The sequence below is a fragment of the Carettochelys insculpta genome, chromosome 2 (assembly GCF_033958435.1).
Source record: "Carettochelys insculpta isolate YL-2023 chromosome 2, ASM3395843v1, whole genome shotgun sequence".
Taxonomy (NCBI): Eukaryota; Metazoa; Chordata; order Testudines; family Carettochelyidae; genus Carettochelys; species Carettochelys insculpta.
Window position 1 is genome coordinate 53,817,175 of NC_134138.1, and position 24,451 is coordinate 53,841,625.

The 24,451-nt window shown below is 42.9% G+C and overlaps 1 protein-coding gene across 2 annotated transcripts in view; it reads right to left on the bottom strand.

The window, feature by feature from the left end:
- The window catches only part of WWP1 (WW domain containing E3 ubiquitin protein ligase 1), a 197,966-nt gene that overhangs the window by 74,127 nt on the left and 99,388 nt on the right, over window positions 1–24,451 (bottom strand). For both annotated transcript variants that reach the window (XM_074986996.1, XM_074986995.1), the window contains exons 8-9: window positions 12,692–13,025; window positions 57–152 (exon numbers count right to left, since the gene is read on the bottom strand). In XM_074986996.1, the coding sequence (XP_074843097.1) occupies window positions 57–152; window positions 12,692–13,025 (430 nt within the window). The remainder of the gene's footprint in view (window positions 1–56; window positions 153–12,691; window positions 13,026–24,451) is intronic.

Sequence of the window (24,451 nt, forward strand, 5' to 3'; positions counted from 1 at the left end):
ACTTTTTGGTATTAAACTTTAGCACAACATTTATAGTTGTTATATATACACATTACCCTGGAGGTAAAGGCTGTGGTCTCTCCCATGTCGTAGTTCGTGTGTTGTGATCAACATAATAGGTTCTACCATGAGGATCCTTTCTCTGTTCCCACCTTAAAACAAACAAACAAAAAAGACACGTTTTTAAAACACATGAACGTGCTGCCTTTTGATTAATTTTTCAGCAAACAGAAAAATATTTTCTAGTGAACAAATGGGTTACCCAATTTTAGTTCTTACTCTAAAGGCTAAGGATTACATTTGCCCACTCACAAAAGGGCAGTATGCCACTGTGTCTTATCTTACATGAATTCTTTTCATCCTCAAAGCAGAATTTGATTGTCTATTCCTGAGCCTTTTAGAGCTACTTATGCACATAGGTGAGTACACTATTTTCAAAAGCATTTTCAAATATTTTAGGTATTTCTTTTTTGATACAAAACAGGCCAAACAGTTATATGTTAGACATCTGAATGTAACAGGGACCTAGAAAGAGAAGTCAGGGACCTCACCAGTTCCCATTTCAAAAGGAGTTTTTCCAACATTTTTATTCTATAAAAACTACTACTTTGGGGTTTTTTTATGGTAACACACTCCTCACTATGGACAAATGGAATCTAAGTCCCATAACTTGTTTTCCCCTACAGCCTGGTGGATGTAATTGAGTCCTGACTAAAATTGTCTGAAAAATATTTCATCATATCAGTCGGCTGAAGGAAACGTAAAGCAAAGATCAAAATACCTTTTTATATATAAACCATTAACATTTTGTTAAAAACAGGAATGGCCATACCAGCCCACATTTGTGATCCCTCTAGCTTAATATCCTCTGTCTCACAGAACCCATCATTAGATACTTCAGATGTATAAAACTGGACACCACGATGTGGCAAAGCAGCTCATTAGAGCTGCACATGTGGAGTGCCCACCACTCCTCAGTGCATATGCCCCACCACTTGGTGGGACAAGCGCATAGCAGTAACGGTGGAGGTGGCTCCTCCTGTGGATCGCTCAGGACCATGGGGCTGCGCGGAGCAGCGCCAGTTCCATTGGCAGTTTGCGTGGGCGGGGCATGAGCCTGGATGGAGTGGGGAGGGAGGGAGGGAGGGTGCCTGGCTTGGTGGGGTAGGCCAGGGACTGTGGTGATTGTTAAATTTTCTTTTGGACACCACAGTAAGAGACAACCATCATGGACCGAATATTGAAATAATCTGCCCATAAGAGACTTTTCTTTCTAATACTCTTCAATTAATAGCTGATGTATGTTCTGAAGAATGAGTGCTTTCCCCTTCTACATTTCTTTATCCAGTCTAATCTATTATGCATGTACATGTCTAGTCCTTTATGTTCTACAAAACCATTAGCTTTCAAGATATCAAGTGGAAATGAGTTCTATATTTTGAGTATTTTCCCACTTTACATATATTGTTTTTCAATTTTATTAGATGCCCCCATTCCAGTATTATGTGAAAGAATAAATCAACAGTGATGGCCACCTATATTCCCTAAATAAAATCTTTAAACTCATGTAAATCTTTAAACTCCTCTAATTATTTTGCTACCCATTTCTGCTACATCTCTTGGGTAGAATTAAATATTTACAGTAATATTTCCCATCTCATTCCTTACGCATCCTAGCCCACCTACATACTGCACAAACATTTTCATTGCTCAAATCTTTTTCTTGAGTTACTGTAGAACTTAAGAAATAGCGATCCAGGCTCAGTTTCCCCACTCCGGTGAGTTATCTGAGTCCCCCAAGCAACAAAGAATTTGACTTACGCAGAGTTTCACAAGAACAAAACTTCCGCATAAGTTGGGCATCTGCTGTAATGGAAAAATCCAATGACCCTACCCAGTCTCTGAAGGGAATATTCACACAGTCAGATACCTGGTTGGGAAGCACAATTTCTCAATAGCAGCTGAAGAAGAAGAGCTGTGAGTGGTACTCACTTTCTCATTCAGTTTTATATTTATTGATTTAACCTCAGTCTGCACAACTCCTTTTCCTCTTGCAGTCTCCAAAACTTTCTTAAAATCAAGTAATTTCACCACAGCACTGTCCATTATTTTGTTGCATTAAACTTTTGCTTCATTGGAAGGCATGTTTGGATGTTCCCAACAGGCCACCTCTCCAGCACAGACCAGGAACCAAGGAGAAGAGTGGGCTAGTACTAAAATCACACAGGCAAATTCAGGATATGCATATATTTTCAGCATCCACATCAGGTTATGCAACTCTCTCAGTAACTGAAAACTAGCAAAACGGCACCTACCATAATGCCCACATGCACACACACAAAGATATTCTCCTACACAGGTACACTCATGAAGTTGAGAAGGACATCTTTTTGATAATTCTTTATACCTTAAATTCCACTGATGAATTTGACATTCCTCCAACTATGTGCATATAATACTTCAAAATTTCCAGGATAAACAATCCCCCCCCACCCAAAATGACTATATTGTTTCCCATCATTGTCCTTGTTCATATCCTTTGATCTTATCTAGTTACCCCCAGCTGAAAAAAAAATGTTGCAAAACTCATGCTGATTACAAGATTTCATACCATGATTTCTTCAAACTGTCTCTGTAGTTCTATGAAACCCATACAAGATATGAGAAGCAGTACTGTGGAAAATCATCATAAAGTATGGTAAAGTCCAAATAAAATTATTACTGATTGTTTACAAATCAGGAACCCGAGCCTACATTAAATGCCTATACGTTCTCAGTTCTCTAAAGGTCAACCTATCAGACTGTAAATCCTATGTATCTAAGCTATGCACTCAGGAAATCAAAAGGCAAAGGAATTGCAAATAGTAAATAAAGATGAGGAGAGGGGAGCTACACAGAATAATCCAGAACACTTGCTAAAATTGGACTTATTCAAACAAAATCAATTTCAATACAGCCATTCATACATTTTGAAAGAAATAATGACCATACTTACAAACCGGGAGACTGCATCCTAGAAAGCAATGACTCTGAAAAGTATTAAGAGATCATACCGGACAAACACCATTATGTTGTGGCAAAAAGACTAATGTAATACTTGGATGTACAAAGAAGGGCTTAGCACACAGAAGACTAGAGATGATTTTACTTCTGTATATGGCATTGGTGAGCCTGATACTAACACTGTGTCCAGTTCTTGTAAACACAAAGGACTGAACTAGATGGCCTCTGAAGGTCACTTTCAGTCCTATGGTTTTATCATTTTAAAACTGTGGTGAAAAAATCAAACAGGTGCAGTCAAGAACCATAAATGGGATTTAAGGGATGGATAAAATATCTCCATACAGTTAGAGACATGAAGAGTAAGATCTGTTTAGAATAGATTATCAAAAACCAAGCAGAGGTGACTTGATTACAGTATACAAGTACACTCAGTGACAAAATACCAGATACCAAAAAGCTCTTTAACTGAGAAAGATATAGCCACCAATCTCTAGATGTTAAGGTCAGATAAATAAGGCACTAATTTTTAAGAGTGAAGGTGAGTAACTATTACAACTAGTTACCAATAATTAGAGATACACATCTCCTACAACTGGACAGGAATTTGGGAGGTCATCTAGTCCAGTCCCCTACCCCCTTGGCAGGACCAAGCACCATCCCTGACATCTATCTGCCCCAATCCCTGAATGGCCTCCTTGAAGACTGAACTCACAATCCTGGGTTTAGCAGGCCAATGCTCAAACCACTGAGCTATCCCCACCCCGTTAGATTCATTGTTTCTTGATATTTTCAGATCAAACACTACTGGAAGGTGTGCTGTAATCAACACCCAAATTACAGACTCATTACAGATAACTGAATGAAATGTAAGGGCCTGTGGTATAAAGGATTCAGATTATTTAATCTCATGATCTCTTCTGGCCTTAAAAATCATTTATGGAATTCTCAACTCCAACCAGTAGTAGCTAACATTTAGATTACTTCAAAACCAATACTAATGCCTTTGTGGAGGAGTGGCTGCAGTTATCCTGTCTGTCTCCCCACCCCACACTCAGCATATTTAGGGCAAGTGGATACGACTAGTGTATTGATCCACTGGACATGACCCTACTGTTCCAACAGTTTAACGCTTCTTTCTCCTACTGCTCGTGTGCAAAAGTGGAGTTTAGTCCTCCTAAACAAGGTCACTGTCAAAACTGTGGCTCTAGTCACAAAGCCAGAGGAAGTTACTCATTGTGTACAGTAAAGATGTTTTTTCCAGATGTGTCCCCCTGTGGGTGCTCCAAATCTGGGTGTTGGTATGTGCTAGCAACAGCACTCACAGATTCTTCCATAGCCGTGGTTTCCCACACCATGCATGCACAGAAACACCTCCTCGTGCTCTCTGGCATATGTGTGGCGTGAGTTCCTTCATTCCTTCTCTATCTCGCCAATACAGCAGGATGCTTCACAGCAGGAGAAGGAGGAAAGGAAATGGAGCACCCACTGGAATACACATCTTGAAGAGCCATCATTACTACACCAAGGCCGTGTCTACACGTGCCCCAAACTTCGAAATGGCCACGCAAATGGCCATTTTGAAGTTTACTAATGAAGCGCTGAAATGTATATTCAGCGCTTCATTAGCATGCGGGCCGCCACGGCACTTCGAAATTGACGCGCCTTGCCGCCGCGCGGTGCGTCCAGACGGGGCTCCTTTTCGAAAGGACCCCTCCTCCTTCGAAGTCCCCTTATTCCCATGAGCAGATGGGAATAAGGGGACTTCGAAGTAGGTGGGGTCCTTTCGAAAAGGAGCCCCGTCTGGACGCGCCGCGCGGCGGCAAGACGCGTCAATTTCGAAGCGCCACGGCAGCCCGCATGCTAATGAAGCGCTGAATATACATTTCAGCGCTTCATTAGTAAACTTCAAAATGGCCATTTGCGTGGCCATTTCGAAGTTTGGGGCACGTGTAGACGTAGCCCAAGTGAGTAACTTCTTCGAGTAGTGTCTCCATGGGGGCTCCATTCCGAGTATTTAGCAAGCAGTAGTCGCTGAATGGATGTGGGTCTGGAGCTCTGTCACTACCACAGTAGACAATACAGCTTGGCCCACTAGGATAAAAGCAAAACAAAAAAGAGCAGTCTTTAAAGTGCTACTTGACTAACAAAATAATTTTATTATTAGGTGATGAGCTTTTGTAGGACAGACCCACTTCTTCAGATCATAGCCATACCAGAACAGACTCAATACATAAAACACAGAGGTCCAAAAATTGTTATCAGGGTTGACAAATGAGAAAAATAATCATCAAGGTCGACAAACCAGAAGTGCAGAGGAGCAGCAGGAGGGGTGGGAAGTTAAGAGTTAGATAAAACAAAGTATGTAAAAGAGTCCTTATAATGGGCCAGGTAATTGCCGTCCCGGTTCAAACCATGTGTTAGTGTCAAATTTGACTATAAATTACAGTTCTGAGCACTCCCTCTGTACATGATTGTTAAAGTTCCTTTTCAGTAAAACACAGAGGTCCTTAACAAAATGGCTTTCAGGTCCTTAACAGAATGGCCCACTCCATTAAAGTGCTGATTGACAGGTTTGTGAGTTAGGAGTTTTTTGATGTCTGTATTGATAGACGAAGCGATGTTAGACAAGAGAGAATAATGCCAGGCAAACATGTTACTGGGAGACCATGTGGCTGCCTTACAAATGTCAGAGAGGTATGTGCTTGAAAAAAGCAGTAGTGGAAGACATGGCCCAGGTGGAGTAAGCTGTAACAGTACCCAGAAACTCTACAACTAAGAGAATAACAAGTGTGGATGCAGGAAGAAACCTATTTTGACAGTCTTTGGGATGAAATGGGTGGGCCTCTGGACCACTAACTGAAGGACAAGAACAGCCAATGAGGCTTGTGCCACAGCTCCGTGCAATCTAACATCCAACGTATGCCGCATCACATGTGTAGGGTAAGAATGCAGCGTTGGGAAGAAAGCAGGTAAGTGGATTGGTTTACTGATGTGGAATGGTGAAGTGAACCTTGGGTAAAAACATAGGGTGAGATTGCAAGGTGACCCTATCTTTCATAAGAACACTGTGGGGTATCCGCCATTAGGGTGGCTAATTCCCTGACACACCTGGCCTACATGATCACCATGAGGAAGGAAACCTTTATAGACAGATGAAGCCAGGTACACATGACCAGGGGCTCAAAGGATGGTTTCATAACACAGTGAAGCACGTGATAAAGGTCCCATATGGGCACCGGGGAGGTGCGGGGGTCGACTACACACCAACGGGAAAATGTTCTGAAGGCCCATCAGGAAGCGCTTGCTAATAGGCTGGGCCAGGAATGGAAGCCCCTCTTTGAGTTGATGAAAAACCACTATAGCTGCGGTGTGCACCTGGACCATGCTGAAGGTCAGATTCCACTCGCACAGGTGCAGGAGATAGTTAAGAAGGACAGACAACGGCATGGTTTGAGGAGGCTCAGAATGGTGGGAAACAATTCAATGGAAGAAGGGCTGCCATTTAAAGGTAAGTTTTGCATGTTGATTCCTGCCTGCTGTTGACAAGAATTTTCCTTACTTCCTCAGAGCAAGCAGTTTCAGCATTGTGGAGCCATGAAGAAGCCATATGTGGAGGTGAAGCTTGAGGAGATCAGGATGCTGAATGCGGCCAAACTTCCAAGACAGAAGGTCACGGTGAGGAGGAAAATGGACAGGGAGTCGTTACTGATATTTGAAAGAGGTAAGGGTACCAGGTCTGTCAGGGCCAGGCCAGGACTACGAGAACAACAAGAGCTTGGTCTCGTCTGATATTGAGTAGCATCCTGTGGAGAAGCGGAGTGTGAGGAAACACGTACAGGAAGGGAGCAATCTATGGAATGGTGAAAGCATCCACAAGAGAATGCCTGCCGAGCCCTGCCCTGGAACAGTATCAGTGACACTTCCTGTTGTGTCTGGTGGTGAACAGGCCTATGTAAGGATAACCCCACAGATGGAACACTCAATCAAGGGCTGCTGTTACAGGAAAGAGTAATTTAGGGTCAACACTGGGTTCTCTGAGTACAAACCATGCTACACAAGTGTCTGTCAAACACAGGCAGTTTATTCCATGACAAGTTTTAACAAAACCTCTTAACTAAAGGCATGACAGGAAAGCAGCTCTTATATCCCACCAGCAGAGGGCGAGTGGGAGTTCTCTAAGAACAACAAGAAGTCCTGTGGCACCTTATAGACTAACAGATATTTTGCAGCACAAGCTTTTGTGGGCAAAGACCTGCTCCATCAGATGCATGCGTCTAGTCTTCCAAGGCACCAGTGCTGTGGCCCATCAGTGAAGTCCAAATTGCTTTCTTTGCTGCCTTATATACAGTTTTCTCCTGTCTTGCTATGCAGTTCTGTTAGGTCACTCATTACCATTTAAGGTATTTCCTTATTTATTAGTTATTGATCTATCAGTACTTGTTCTGTTCATTATTTTGCTTACATGTGTTTGTTGCATCTGATTGCATTAGATCACATTTATTCCCTACCCTTTATCCTTATCTACATATGTTCTCCTATAATAGCAGCAACGCGCTGGAATGCTGGTTTTTCCAAAGGCATGTCCTTGGCTCATCAGATATGGGGGAGTGTGTTGCCAAAACACCCCTAAACTGTCTCATATAAAGTTCTTCTACAATTAACCCTTGCAGCTGACGTGCCTAGCTCCCATTCTTGATGGTCTGTGAATGTATGGCTGAGAGCACTGGATGTGACATTGAGAACTCTGGGGAGCTAAGTAGCCACAGGATTGATCTGGTGTCAGATATATTATGTCCAAAGTTTTATGGTTTCCACATTGAGGGAACGTGAGCACACACACCCTCAACAGTTGATGTAATATATGCATGGGGTGTTGTTGGTAAGAATATAGACCAAATTTGCCAGCTAGAAGGCACCAAAAGTGGTGGCAGGCATAGCCGACCACTTGAAGTTCCAACAGATTGATGTGGAGTGTCTGTTGGGTGAACGACCATCTGCCCTGCACCATGTGACGACAACCAATGTGCGCTCTCCAGCCAAGGAGAAGAGTGTCTGTGGTGAGAGTGACTGAAGGTGGCAGCTGGTGAAACAGAACACCAACAAGAACATTGCCCAGACATGTCCACCACTGGAGACAAGCAAGAACCTGAGGAGGGACTGCCACCACCTTGAAGACTGGGTCTATGGCCAGGATACAGCATGAAGCCAACCATGTCTGAAGACAGTGCATGTGAAGCCTGGCTAGCTTGACCAAGTGAGTGGTGGCGGCCAAACGGCCCAGTAGCACTATGCAGGCATGCACCGAAATGGTAGAGGAGAGGTGCACCACTTGAATGATGTTGCACAGAGTAAGAAATCTTTGAACATGACATCGTGGACGTGACAGTGTCTAACGTGCACTCCTATGAAGTCCAGAGCTTGAGTGGGATGGATCATAGACTTTGCATAGTTGATATAGAAACCAAGTCTGAGAAGGTGGTGAGTTGTGAGGTGCACCATATGCCATGCTTCAGGAAGCAACGGTCCTTTATAAGACAGTTGTCCAGGTAAGGGAAAATGACGACCCCTTGACAACAAAGGTAAGTGACCCACAACCACCAGGGTTTCGGAGAACACCCACGGTGCTGTGGAAAGGCCGAACAGGAGAACCCGATACTGGTAGTGGGATCATTCCACTGTTAAATGAAGGAAACATCTGTGAGCTGGATGGATGAGGATATGGAAAAACGCATGCTTTAGGTCGATGGCTGAGAGCCAATCACTCTTGTCCAGGGCCGGAATAATGGTAGCAATAGTCACCATCCTGAAACGTCTGTAAAGGACGTACTTGTTGAGTCGTCCGAGATTCAAGATTGGTCACCATCTCTCACTCTTTTTCTGAATCAGGAATTAAGTGGAATAAAATGCACTGCCCCAGAATTCCTCAGAAACGGGTCTGAATGCCCCCAAACTGAGATGTTATTGGAACTCTTGGTCGAGGACACTCTTATGAGAAGGGACCCTGAAGAGGGATGGGGTTGGGGGTAGGTAGGGGAAATGGAAGTGAAGGGGGTGGAATATCCTTTTTCCACTAGCTCCAAAACTGTTTGTCTATCTATGGTGATGTTCTGCCACTGGTGTAGAAGGAGAGGAGACGGTGGGGGAATGGTTGAATGGTGCCCTGTTGGAATCAACAGATCAGACCCTCTACCAAGCCCTCAAAACTGTTGCTGTGAAGGATGAGCATGGAATGCTGAGGGTTGTTGGCTCTGATGTTGTTTGCCCAAGCGACAGTGCTGCTGTCTGTGCCTTTGACGTGGCTGATGGAACTGGGGCTGTTGCTGGGACTGTTGATACTCACCCCAAGAGTGCTGAAAAGGAGAGTACCAAGCCTGTTTAGTTGGGGGTGTACACATATCCATGGTCCACAGCGTCATTCTGCAGTCCTTCACTGAATGAAGGACCTCATCTATTTTGTTGGAAGATAAATGTTGGCAGTCAAACAGTAGGTCCTCAACCTTGTGTTGAAGTTCTTTTGGTACGCCCGATGGAATGAGCCAGGAGGTACAGCACATAACTAACAGTGAGGTGGTGACATACGTCGCTGTGTTGGTGATATCCATAGCCACGACGGTACAATCATGCTGGCAACAGTTTGGCCCTCTTAGATAACACTGGGAAGTATCTGGTGCTGGTGTTCCGATAGCACTGGGACAAGTTCCTGCAATCTGGAATAGTTTTGGAAATCACAACCAGCATGTCAGACGAGCATACTTTATGGCCCTTGATGTCCCGTTTCCCGCCCCCCCCCTTTTATTTTTAAACCCTTCTTATCCTGGGGCATGGACCTAAATGTTTTGTTTCACACCGCATCCATCACCAGAGCACTGGGAGATGGATGGGTGAATAGGAACTCAGCACTCTTGGATGCAACAAAATATTTATCTGCCCATTTGTTGTTAGGTATGATATATGCTGGCATTTGTTACAGGGTCATAGTTAGGCCCAGGATGGCCTCATTCATAAATACCTGCCACCATCAAAGGATGACAGGTACTGTACCGAACAGAATAGTCTATATTGTTTTACTGGGACCTCATGGGCGTCCTTCTCCAAGAACTGTGCCACACAGTAAAAGAGGTCCTGAAACATTTTGGCATCATTAGTGGAAGCGGGTGACATGGCGAGTATGACACCAACTGGTGATGAAGAGGATGGACACAAGGGGGAGGGCCCCTTCCCTTTGGGGAAAGGGCCTTCGGTGCCAGGGCACTCCAATGGAGGGAAATGAATTGTTGATGGTCACAGTGAGAGCAGATGTGACTCCAACACCAAAGACGGTGCTGAGGTAGACATAGGCATAGGTATGGTCCGCTTCATTTTGGCCAATGAAGGGCTTGCCAATGTTGAAGGCATCGCTGCTGCAGATTTTTGTTTCAGTACCAAACGTGCCCATTTTAACAGTGCCAGCAGGGACAGTGCCAGGGAGCCTGGGATGGTTCTTCCTTCTGTTGCAGTCCGTCCACACGTGGCCCCAGAGGCCAGGAATGAGCTGGAGAGGGACCCAGACCAACTGCAGGAGACCCTTTAGAGGCCAGCGAACATTTGGGGTCCCCATCCTTGGCTACTGATTTAGCCGCTGGCATATCCAGGACTGGTGGCTGTAAAGACTTCTCATATAGGAAAGTCTTAAGCCAATTAGCTCAGTCTTTTCTGGTTCTCATTGTCAGACTCGAGTAGTGAACGCAAGATTGCGTCTGGCAGCCTTCATCAAGGCACTTAATACACTATGCATGGCCATCTGAGGCAGGCATCACATTGTTGCATGTGGTGCACTGCTTAAACCAGGGAAGCCCGACATGGCAGTGACAGTCAAAATTTAACTACTACTTTTTATTTTTTTTTTTAGTAAAATAGAACAAGGGAACAGAAACTGGACTAGGGTAATGGCTAAGGATACTAGTAACTAACTCGACTTCATCTCTTGGCAGAAAGTAAGGAGCTCAATGTGCAGCTAATGACGGTAGGGAAGGAACTGAGGAGCCCGTGCCATGCCCGCACGTATGTCAGAGAGCACAAGGAGGCGTTTCTGCATGTGTGTGGCATGGGAAACCACAACTGTGGAAGGATCTCTGAGCACTGATGCGAGGACACACCGATACACAGAATGGAGCACCCATGGGTACACTACTTGAAGAAAGATTGTATATCCTGGCAATTAGGATTCTTCCCTTGAGGGTGGGAGATACAAGTCCAAGTCCCTGCTCCAGTGACTATAAGAAATGGAATAACTCCCACAGGACAGACTAAAAATATTTACATCAGAGAATCCCATGTCTTAGCCCAAGTATCTTAAACATTCTTTTGTTAGTCTTTAAAGTGCTACTGGACTGCTTTTTTGTTTTGATGGTATATAGACTAGCATGGCTTTCTCTCTGTTACTCGTCTGCAATGTGAAATATTCAAGTTCAAATCTTCTCTCCAGCACTCCTTGGGAGTACCCTATCCAATGAGCCAAAGATTATAAAAGGGAGATTCTCCTCATATTCTCTGGCATTTTTGTCCATCTAGCCCATCTTTGAAAATGGAAACAAGCTCTGCTCACCATAGAGAAAGGAGTTAGTCAGAAGATCAGGCTATGGCCACTTTTTTTAAGCCAAAACATCACAAGGTTTATGTTAGCATATATTAAGAAACATAGCAGAGGATCAATTCATGAGTATAGGCACTATGTCTTTGAACAGCTAAGCCAATGGGGTTTGATGTGCCACATGCTTTTTTCACATTGTCATGTCCCAGTGGAAGCACTGTGCAGAGAGAAGCAAGTAGTCCCCCATTAGCTTATTAAAGCACCAAATAGAAAAAAATGAGACTAAGCAGAAGTGGCAGAGCACACTTGTAAGTACAAATCTAATTTCCACAGAAGCAGTGATCAATAGGTCAGACAACAGTAAATAAACACTTCCAATGAAGTATTTTTTTAAAGGAGGCAAAATATTTCAACAAAAGTTAAAAATTCCAGTCAATCAATGTCTGTTGTAGTATATCCTTAAAATGTGCTTCAATTTCAGTTAGCTTACATAAAGACTTCTCAATTCTAGTTTGCCAAGTCACGTGACATTCGACTTACAGATGTGCTTCAGTGTTAATGCCATCATTGCAAGCACCATGGCTAACTGAAATGTTAATCACCTCCATCTTTGGTTTAAAATAAAAAGACCAGTCGCTCTCTTCACAATTTCATTTGTATTCAGAGTATTTTTAGGATATAACTCCAGATAAAACTTATAATGTCTATGACATTTCTACTGAAATTCCCCACCCCCACCCCTGCATGAGCACATGCACACACAATTTTTGATCTCTGTGTGTGTAACAAGCTTAAAACAATATTTGAGCAAGGAAACGCACCCCAAGTGTGGGATAAGTTTAAATATGTCTAATGTCTTTTTTGCCCAGAATGCCCCGAGACTCTTCTATATAGGTCATGTAAATGTCTAAGCAAACAAGAAGCCCATTATTAGTTTCTGGCACCAAAAGCTTCCATCCAGTTAGGACTGCAAACCTATTTTAGATCAAATACCTATGTCTCAGCCAATGGGACTGTATTTGGCAACCCAGAGCTGAAATAAAATCTCTACATCTATATATAAATGTTAAAGGCCAGATAGATTAGATCATGTTATTAATTAAAACTAAGTCCACATACCCTGGAGGCAAAGGTTCCGTACCAGCACTACTAGGCTGCTGTCTTACAGGTTCCCCAGAAGCACTTGAAGAGTCCCTTGGTTTTGATCCATCTACAGCAGTGCTGCTTCTTGTATTAGAGGACACAGAGTCTGTGGTAGTTACAGTGTCACATTCAGCTGACCTAATGGGGACCGTTGAAGATGTGCTGATTTCAGAGTCACTAATTGCTTCTCTTGATGGAGGTTCTATAATTGGGTTAATGCAATCTGTAGACATGGGGGTTTCTACAGAACCCATAAAAGCCTCAGAGACAGAATCATCAGCTTCTGGCGCAGACGACGATTCACCATTAACTGGAAAGTAAGAACATATCCAATTTATTTTTAAGTAATAAAAATTAGATACATTTCATGCACTGGAAGCAGAAATGCATTTTAAGGTTACACCTTCTAAATTCTAATGAGCCATGTTCCATGTTGCAGAAAACTTACAAGTAAAATGACACAAGAGGCAGCTTCTTCAATTTAGAATCTGTTTCCCCTCCCTCTATAACAGTCAGCCAATACCCAATCCATTGTGAAAATAAGATAATTTACTTAGCCTCTAAAAAGAGCCAAATAAAGGAATGTAACATATTTGCAATCACAGTTCTTCAAGATGACTGTATAGTCACACTATGGATAATGCACCAACCAGTGAAGCCTAATGGTAGAACCTTCTCCAAGCCTTCTCTTGGAATGAATCTATACCTTTCCTTCTTCCCTCACTGTTTTCAATTGTTCTAATGGCAAGGCTATAAAAAGAAGCACTGTGTCCCCTTCCACCTCAAGTCCTTCCAACTGCTGACTCAGAGAAACCAAAACAGGACTGAGAAAGAGAGGAGGGTGGGCATGAAGTGTGAATGTGCAGAGTCATCTGAAAGAAAAAATCATTAACTACCTTTCTTGACTGCTGTTCTTAGAGATGTGTTGCTCATGTCCATTCCATGTAAGATGTGTGTGCATACCTGAGCTGGAATGAACATAAATAAGCACCTGAAGAACAACTCTGGTTATAAACAACTTTAATTTCTTCTTCAAGTGGCTCTCATATTCCCACTTAGGGACAGTTTGGGCAAGCAGTGCTGAAAAAATTCAGGAGAAGAGAACAGACTCCTTATTAAAAACAACTGACCCTACTCCACCAAATCTAGCATCTACTCTTGAAACCAAATCCAAAGCGTAAGAGTAAACAAAGAGACTTCCAAAAAGCAGCCTTCAAGATTTCCCCAAAAGGAACATGCTTAAGACAAGCAAAAAAATCCTGCCACTTTTCTAGCTTAGTGAGATGTCACATCAGGCATAAAAAGTAACAGAGGTAGCTGTGTTAGTCTATATACTATCAAAAGAAAAAAAAAGGCCAGTCGCACTTTAAAGACTAAAAAATAATTTATTAGGTGGTGAGTTTTAGTAGGATAGACCCATTTCTTCAGACCACAGCCATACTAGAACAGACTCAATATTTAAGGCACAGAGAACCAAAAAACCTTAAATAAATATTGAGTCTGTTCTTGGTATGGCTATGGTCTGAAGAAGTGGGTTTCTCCTACAAAAGCTCACCAGCTAATAAATTATTGTGTTAGTCTTTAAAGTGCTACTGGACTGCTTTTTTATTTTCACATTAGGCATAGTGACTGCTACTAACTAGTGGCATTCAAGAAAACACTGTTTTACCCGAATAGAATTCTGTAGCTTAGCAGAACAAACATATAACTCAGAAAAATCTCAGAGGGGTACTCATTTTCATTTGTATCTGCAAAAGCAAAAAGGAGTCATGTGGCACCTAAGAGACTGACAGATTTTGTGGAGCATAAGCTTTCGTGGTAAAACGCACTTCATCAGATGAATTGGAGTGGAAATTACAAAGGAAAGGTTATCTAAACGAGAACAACAAAACGAACACTTGTCACGTGTAAGACCCATGTTAATGAGTCTAATCAAGTCAGTGCAGATGTGTCTTCACAGCACAACAAATGCTGACAAATGAGACATATCCACACTGATCTGATTAGACCCATTAACACCAGTCCTACACCTGACCAGTATTTCTTTCCTTGTTCTCTTAATTATATCCCTGCCTCTGTAATTTCCACTCCAACTCATCTGATGAAGTGAGTTTTACTATGAAAGTTTAAGCCCTAATAAATCTCTTGGGCTGTGGCCACACTGGGCCATTTCGAAGATTACTAATAAGGCATTGAATTGAATATCCAGTACCTCATTAGCATTAGGATGCTTCCAGCTGTGGCAGTTCGAAAGCACCACTTTCGAACGCTCGCAGCTCAGCACGGCTACGCGGGGGTCATTTTTGAAAGGACCCTGCACATTTCAAAATCCCCTTATTCCGCTCCACTGAGAGGAATAAGGAGATTTCAAAATGTGTAGGGTCCTTTCGAAAATGACTTCCATGTAGCTGCGCCGAGCCATGAGTGTTCAAAAGAGGCGCTTTCTAAGTGCTGCGGCCGGAAGCATCCTAATGCTAATGAGGCACTGAATATTCAATTCAGATCCTCATTAGTAATCTTCAAAATGACCATTTGCATGGCCCTTTCGAAGTTTTGGCCCAGTGTGGCCACAGCCTTGGTCTCCAAGATGCTACATGACTTGCTGTTTTTGCCTATAACCCACACAACCTCCTAAAATATTTAGTTTTATTCAAACAATATGCTAATACCCTTCTAGCATCTGATGTACATAAAATATATTCCCCTTTATTAAAATGGCTTTGGAAAAATACAGATAGAAACTGTCTTTTGTGAAACTCTTAAAACAGCTTTGGTAAAAAGCCAAGAACATGTCTAAGATTTTAGAGATTTCTCATCAAACCTAGAAAATTATTTTCTTTTTGGATGTGATGGGTCTTACGGCAACAACTACTTCTGTTATTCCATTTGCATAACAGAATGAGAGCAATGCAGCACTGGCTGGAGCTTGCATTTACAAGCCAAAACTGGCAGTTTAATTTGAATCGTTGTATCCCGTAACATTTTAGTTTCTTTTAGGAGATGGATAAACAGAACCAATGTTCTCAAAGGAATCATTTTCAATCCCCCTTCACCACACATCATGTTAACATTCAAGCCATCAAACAAAATGGATGGAGAGCTCATATGGGCTCTTGCACAGTTTCAAGTCACCAGGCATCTCAAGAAAAGACTATCCACATTATCGTTTGGAATTAACAGCCATTCATCTGGCTCTCAGCTCTTTTCTTCCTTATGTAAAGTGGTAGGTTATTAAGAGAGTGACAGACAATACAACTTCCATGTATTAGGACTACAAAACAGATGAGGCATGTATTATTTTCTTCTGTGTGCAAAGCTAGTTAATCTGTGGAACTGGTGTATTCTTCTCAATGTCTATCTGGTTGTCCCACAACTAGCACAGGAGAGTAATACGTTGGCAACTTGAATAAGTAAAGAGTATTCAGATGCACATATGGACCTAAATCACAGGATTAGGTGATACAAGATCTCTCCAGCTGGGATTCTCCAACCCATTTGACAAAACAAGCACTCTCTTCAGCTCGGGAGCAGGAAAGAACTGCCCAGTCCAGCTTTTACCATAAAAGGACTTGTAATTTCAAAATGTGTTGAGATGACTGGCTTAGGTAATCCACACAGGGCCTTGCTGCAGTTATGGTCAGACAACATATTTCCTGAGCACTGCTATAAGCATACTTCTGGCCACTTAATCATATGTCTTTTCTAGATATAGCAACAGAAGAGTTTGAGCCTTCGTACTCTAGCTCTTTTTCATTTCTTGATTAATTACACCCAGGACATCTGTCTTTTATGTCTTTTCCTAGAGCCTATCAGTTCTTGTTTGAGGAAGAGTTCTATCATTCTTCAAATCCTAGTGTCCAGATTACATGTCAGCCTCTTTATCCCAAACAACGACTGGTTTATCCTTCAACAGTTTACACATTCATAGATCCTACCTTCCTCATGAATCCTCAGAAGGAGATAACACAAAAGCAGAACTCATACCCCGATCAGGTGACAACTCAGATTCGAATTCCACATTTGTCTGACTTTGTTCAAAATGAAGGATTAGATCCTTAACCTCTTCCTCGTAAAAGGTGTCAGGAAAGACTCTGAACTTCAGATAGATCCAGTGGAAGTGGATCCGAAGAGTCTTGAGTAGCCAGAACCTTGTTAGTCAGTATGTCCTTACTCTAGCCATAAAGTAGATAACTTTCACAGCAGATCTTAATAGCGTTATGCACCCCTGGACAACCAGTCCTTCTAGCAGTTGGGATTCAGGAACATAACCAAATGAGGAAGCACAAACTGTCCAAAAGATTGAAGAACAAATCTAGGTAACTTAAATGTTTACAATTCAGATCTTTCAACTCCTCTGCTATCATCTTCTAACTGTAGATCCAACCTTGAATCTGCTATGGCTCTGACCAGAGGATGCAGAGACACAAAAACGAACAAGGATCTGCCAGAAGGTCCTGTTGGAGGTTTAGGAGGAGGTAGCAAAGATGAACTTGGGAAAGACTCAGAATATCTTCCATTCTACTTGTCTTTCTAGGGAAGGGGATTTAGAACTCTGAACAGATCAAATCTCTCTTCCTCTCTCCCAGTGATCTCTCAACTCTGGTCTAATGCATACCAGCTGCTGAATGGTTAATGTCTGCCATGACTGTAATGGTCTACAGATCACACATCAACCGTGGAATAGGAATGGGCAAGAGTGGCAGTCTTATAGGGTTAGGTGTCACTGGATCCAGAGAGAGACTCAATTCCATAATCCTTGAAATGAAGCCTAATGTAGAGCTGACTAAGGTCAGCAGAGGCCATATCCAAATCAGACAGCCATATTGAATCTGACCCACATGAACTGGCACTCCTAAACAGTGGCCACCTTCTCCCTTGGTGTAAGCATAGATTCCTTAGCTGCCAATTGAAGAGACAGTGCCTTTAACACTCTAGCAGCATTGAACAGGAGGAGCTAATGAAACCAGAATAGCAGCTGCAACCAAACAATACACATCCCCAGGATCCTTTAGGCACCTGAACCTTAGAAGACAAGGAAGTCAGTGCTGAAACAAAACCCTTAGTCTTTACCTCTAGTGATCTCCTGAAACCAGATGGCTTAGCACCAAGAACTTCCTAAAGCAAGAGTAAATGAAGTCTGTTTTGCATCTACATGCATACTGGATGTGAAACTCCAACAAACAGCACACCCTGAAGGAGAGTGCAACCTTCACCAAGGTAGTCTAAGTACTTAATATGGTTGCCCCAGCCAGGAAGATGGCTGGGCACAAGTACATCCCTTAAATCCTGGCTTTTATTTTTTCCTCAAGTTCCATCACCACTCAGAACCAAACTTAAAATTAAATTAACTATAACCACAAATTTCTTAATACTACAGGCTACCAAAAAAATCTAAAGCACTAGTGCAGGAGAAAACAATCCTAGGCTTGAACAGCTAGTGCAGTTCACTTTGATCTGGTGCAGGCACTGGAGAAACAGACAGTGGGGATTCAGAATGCTAATCACACAGCCCTTAGGTCAGAATGCTTGAAGACACCAAAGCGAGGAGAAGAATCGCTAACAGCCTTGCTTGGAAAAGGTTCTGTTAGGCTGCAGTGATTGATGTACTGCCCACAAGTGGAAATATGCAGAACTACTGAAAGTAACAGTAACTTTTCAGTTTCCTGGCAGCTTGGGATACAAGTGCTCTATAAGCTAGCAGAGCGTGGGCATGTTGCTTCCAGTCCCCAAAGGAAAATATGTATAATTTGCTTTGGCAACTTACAAGTGGCATTGGTTTTAAAAGATAATTTTTATTATGAAACAAAGTGAATTTTAAAGGAAGAATAAAGATGCATCCTACAGCTGAATGCCTGGCTGTGAATATGGTATCACTGGACACCTTTGGCTTCCATGATCACAGGCTGCCATTCCAGGAAGACAGACTACTAAGCAGAGATGGAGTTCCAGAGATGAGGAAGGAGAAGAGAGTATATTGATACAGACTGCTAACCCAGTGAGGATGGTTTTATAAACTATGTTCGATGGGGACAGCTGACCAAAGCCCAAAAGTAAGTCAAAATCAGAGACACATGGGAGAAGGGTCAAAAATAGGGGGAGCTTGGGCAGTAACAGCAGGGATAAAGGAGAGAAGACAGAACGGGACAGCAAAATCAAATCAGTATCTCAGCTGTCAGCATTCTGATGCACAAAGTATGGGGAGTAAGCAAGACAAAGTTGAACTAACAGTAAAGAAACATAACTATGATAGATGGAATCATAGAGACTTGGTGGGAAATAATACACATGACTGGAATGAGAGTATAGAAGGGTAAAACTTACTTGGGAAGGAAAAGCAGGCAAAAAGGGAAAAGGCATTGGTTTAAATATTAAAAATGCACACGCTTGGACTGAAGGTGAAGTGGAAGTAGGAAACAGATTTGTGAGACCCTATGGGTAAGGCTAACACACACAATAAACATGGGTCATGTCATGGTAGGGGTCTATTACAGACCACCTAACCAGGAAGAAAAGATGGACGAGGCTTATTTTGAACAAAATCATCCAAAATACAGGACATGGTGGTGATGGGTGCGTCAACTATCCAGACATCTATTTGGGCAAACAGCATATAAGGATATGATTATCCAGCAAGTTCTTGGAATGTACTGGAGACTACTATTTCAGAAGGTGGAAAAAGCTACTATGGGAAGGGCAGAGCTACTGTTCTAGATTTGATTTTAACAAATAAGGAGGAACCAGCTGAGCATTTGAAAGTGGAAGGCAGCATGGATGAAAGTGATACAAAATGATAGGAGGAAAAACATTAAAATAATGGCAATGGATTTCAAGAACTCAGACTTTAGCAAACTCAGAGGATTGGCAGATAAGATCCCGTGGGCAGTAAAATTAAGAAAAATAACAAGACAGTTGACACTATTCCACAGTGTAGGGAAGACAGGAAATATACTATGAGACCAACTCTGCTTAACATCAGGACAGCCTGAATGGTCTAAAAATAAAAAAAGGAGTCCTACAAAAAAGTGAAAACTAGGTCAAGTCGCAAAAGATTACAAATACATAGCACAAGTATGGAGGGGCAAAATTAGAAAGCCCAAGGTAAAAAACGAGTTCAAAATAGCTGCAAAGGATAAGAAAATATTCTATAAATATATTAGAAGCAAGAGGAAGAGCAAAGACAGGATAGGATTTGTTTCTCAATGAAGAGGGAAAACAATAACAAATATGGACATGGCAGAGGAGCTTCATGACTTTACTTCCGTTTTCATCAAGAGGGTTGGTGGCAACAGGCCGCCAACACAGTGAATGCCAGTGAAAATAGGAAAAGAACGGGAAAAGAACAAGTTAAAAATTACTTAGCCAAGTTAAATGCCTTCAAGTCACCAGAGCCTGATGAAATTCATCATAAAACACTCAAGTAGCTGATTGAGGAGATATCTGAGCTATTATCTATTATCTTTGAAAAGTCATGGAAGGCAGGAGAGATTCCAGAAGATGAGAAAAGAGCAAATATAGTGCCCATCTATAAAGAAATAAGGACAACTAAGGAAACTACAGACCAGTCAGCTTAGCTTATGTACCAGGAAAGATAACAGAGCAGATAATGAAGGTGAGAAGTAACAGTCAGCATGGATTTGTCAAGAACAAAATCATATCAAAATCAATCTAATAGCTTTCTTTCACAGGATAACAAGTATTGTGGATAACAGGAAAGAGGTAGATGTGGTATACCTAGATGTTAGTAAAACACTTAATACAGTCTTGACCTTATTTAACTGCGGACTTGAAGATAAATAAAAGTAGCTGTCAGCCTGCCAGGACCTAACCCTGGCGAACCACATGCAGCCAATGGGACACATTGCCCACTGCAGAATTACACAAAAATCCACCTCTAAGAAGAGTTTAATAATGAAAACAACAAAAACATTTCAAGTTAATTAAATTCAACACACCTTTCTAAAATATATTAGAATTAAATGTATATTTAACCAACAAACACATAAGAACAAAGGAGACAGAAGCAACTGCAACAACTACCGTGGAATCTCCCTCCTAAGCGTCACTGGTAAACTGTTCGCTCGCGTCATCCTTGGCAGACTCCAGAAGATTGCTGAGAGGGTGTACCCCGAATCGCAGTGCGGATTCCGCACAGAGAGGTCTACCGTTGATATGGTCTTCTCTCTAAGGCAGCTGCAGGAGAAGTGCAGGAAGCAGAGAAAGCCACTCTACATAGCCTTCATCGACTTGACCAAGGCTTTTGACTTGGTCAGCAGGGATGGTCTGTTCAAACTGCTCCACAAGATAGGCTCTCCTCCACAGTTACTCAAGATGATCCAGTGGTTCCACGAAAACATGAGAGGAACCATCCAATATGACGGCGCATTATCGGATGCTTTCAGAATCAGGAGCGGTGTCAAACAAGGATGCGTGCTTGCTCCAACATTGTTTGGGATCTTCTTCGCACTCCTCCTGAAGTATGCCTTTGGATCTTCAACAGAGGGCATCTTGCTGCACACAGGATCTGATGGGAAACTGTTTAACCTTGCAAGGCTGAAAGCGAAGTCTAAGGTGCGGGAAGTCCTCATCAGAGACATGCTGTTCGCAGACGATGCTGCTGTAGTGTCTCACACAGAAGACCAGCTTCAAAAACTGCTGGATCGGTTCTCCAAAGCGTGCAAGGACTTTGGGCTTACCATCAGCCTAAAGAAGACGAACGTACTCGGTCAGGATGTTGCTGAATCCCCATCAATCAGCATTGACAACTATACGTTAGAGGTTGTCCACGAGTTCGTTTACCTCGGGTCCACCATCACCGACACCCTGTCGTTGGACACTGAGCTAAATAGGAGGATCGGAAAAGCTGCCACAACTCTGTCCAGACTCAGCAAGAGAGTGTGGAATAACAACAAGCTGTACACTCACACCAAAATGCAAGTCTACAGAGCCTGCATCCTCAGCATCCTCCTTTATGGCAGCGAGACTTGGACCCTGTATGCCCGCCAGGAAAAGAGGCTGAACGTCTTCCACTTGCGCTGCCTCAGGCGCATCCTTGGAATTTCATGGAAGGACAGAGTGACCAACACTGCCGTCCTTGAGCAAGCTGGAATCCCAACCATGCACACCCTCAGGCAGCGTCGACTCCGCTGGCTTGGCCACGTCCACAGGATGAACGATGGAAGGATTCCAAAAGACATCCTGTATGGTGAGCTAGCCTCTGGCAAAAGACCTCCCGGACGCCCCCAGTTGCGTTACAAAGATGTCTGCAAGAGAGACCTCAGAGAGGTAGACATCGAGCTGGACAACTGGGAAGATCTAGCAGACGACCGCAGCAGATGGAGGCAGGGGTTACACAAGGGCCTTCAGAAGGGCGAGTTGAAGATCAGACAGCTAGCAGAGGAGAAGCGAGCGCACAGAAAGCACAATAAGGACTTGCCCAACACCCACTACATCTGCAAGAAATGCAGCAAGGACTGTCACTCTGGTGTGGGTCTTTATAGTCACAATAGATGCTGTAAATGAAGTCCTCAATTGAAACTTTAAAGGGCGCGATCCATAGTCTATGCAGACTGAAGGATGTCTACTGAGGCCAAGAAACCAACTGAAGTGCTAGTGGTGCCAAGGGACCCATTGGAGGGGACAGTTCTTGAACTTACAGGGAGCCTCTAGTCCAAGAAGGACCGGTGCCCTTATCTCCAACTCAACAGCCATAAAGCAGTAGATGCACAGAGAGCAGTTCTGATCTCAGGACTGTAAGTTCAGTACTGAGCGCCCAGATTCCCTCCAGGTTTGGCTTCACTAGACCTGCTGCATGCAACAGCTTACTGTCAGATCAATACCGTGCACGTGTGGAGCTGTACCAGGAACATGACCTGGAGACGGGATCAGAGCATGTGTGGTGCCAAAATCTAAGAGCCGGCCTGTTGGAGGGGCACCTTTCACTTTTACAGGGAGGCCTCTTGATGGTACAAGGGTATGACAGATCCTTGGTATCAATACTCTCCAGAGACGCATGGAGCTCCTGCCTCAGAGGCAATAGTCCCATACTGGTGAGCTATGCCAAGAACCCCTTTGTTTTGAAATCCAGCCCAACAGCCTAAGAGGTAGTGGAGCCTGACTGTCTTTAGCAATGTCCCTGTGCTCAAAGGACAGTGAGACACACATGGACCCTTCCCTATCCGGAGTCCACTCGATAATGCTGAAGGAATGCTGCCATAACTAGTGCAGGTTTTCTCCTAGAGCACAGAGTCACAGAGACCTGAGGTGCCAATATCCGCAATGGCAATATTTCCTGTGCAGCGTGCAAGACCTCTAACATGATGGGAACCTGAATTTGACTCAGAGTGCTAGTATTCAGAGAGAGTAAAATGGATTGATCTGGGATATTCCGCTCAGCCAGAAATGGGACCCTTGAGCTTGATGGAGATTGTGTGCTGCCCAACCCAGGCCTGCACTCCTCTGCTGCCTTGTTTTCTTTCTTATAGAACCAGGGTGAATGTTCCTTTTCCATTCTCCTCGGCTTCTTCACCAGTGCCAGGGAGGGAAGCAGCGCCCACTAGTCAACCGTGCCACACACTGACATTTTGATGCCTGGAGGTGACACAAAACCGCAAGCTGATGCTGAAATTGGAACACTGCTTATGGAGCCAGCTCTAAGTTGAATGTCCCGCTCCTTCTTAATCCTTGGTTTGAAGGACTTACAGATTTTACACCTGCCACTGACGTTACCTTCATCAAGACAGTGCAGGCAGCTCCTATGCAGGTCACTGACTGGAATTGAAAGTTTAAAGGATTTACAAGGTTTAAACCTTGAAGAAGGGGGCATGCCCCAGTCATGGCAAAATCCCTAAGGGTAACAACTGAACTACCAACACTGTGGGTGAGCTAATTACAGAAAATTAACAACGGAAAGAAGCCATAAATGAGGCTGTAGCAGAGTTGTTCAGACACACCTTTGCTGGCAGCAAAAACAAAGTGGACGGGGGTGGGGGGAGCCACAGGTACAGCGCCCCTTACACTGTGCTACAGTGGTGCCAGGGCAGGGAGCAATGAAGGCTCATGGCAAGCATGCATACCTACAGTGGAATGGACATGAGTAAGCACTCAAAAGAGCCACCTCCTGTCATTTACAAAAGGAAAACTTTGCCAAAAGGAATAATGTAATGCAGTTGGATGGAAACAAATTAGCAGAAAAACCTCTCTCAAAACTGTATTTGCCACAGGTGAGAAACTGGAAACTAATTATAGCAGGCTTAAAAATTTGCTGGGAATCCTTTCAGTCCAGTAAAATTCGTTAAATATTTGGCTGAGAATGAAACTATAAAAACAACTGCTGATTTTCTGTGATGGTTTCAAAACACAGTATTAAGAGCTGCACATATATCTACCTAACTCATATCAAGTTAACCTTGCCTGCCTCCACCCAAAACCGTAATGAAATCTGACTGTGATCAACTGAAACTGGGATTTATATAGTTAATAGTTACAAAATACTAATTTATATTAAGACTATTATAATTTTGTTCCCTTCTGTTACACTTAAAGATGGAATGGTATTCTGCTACACTGCCATATTTCGGTAAGTATTTTTTAACCAGAAAATAAAAAAAAAAAAAATTTGAAGCTCATGTATGAGGACACACTGATTTTGCTGAGCCAGAGACCTCAATGAAAATTACAAATGTTGGACTTCATAAATCAACACAAACATTTTCTTTGGCATATTTTTATTCATCTTGT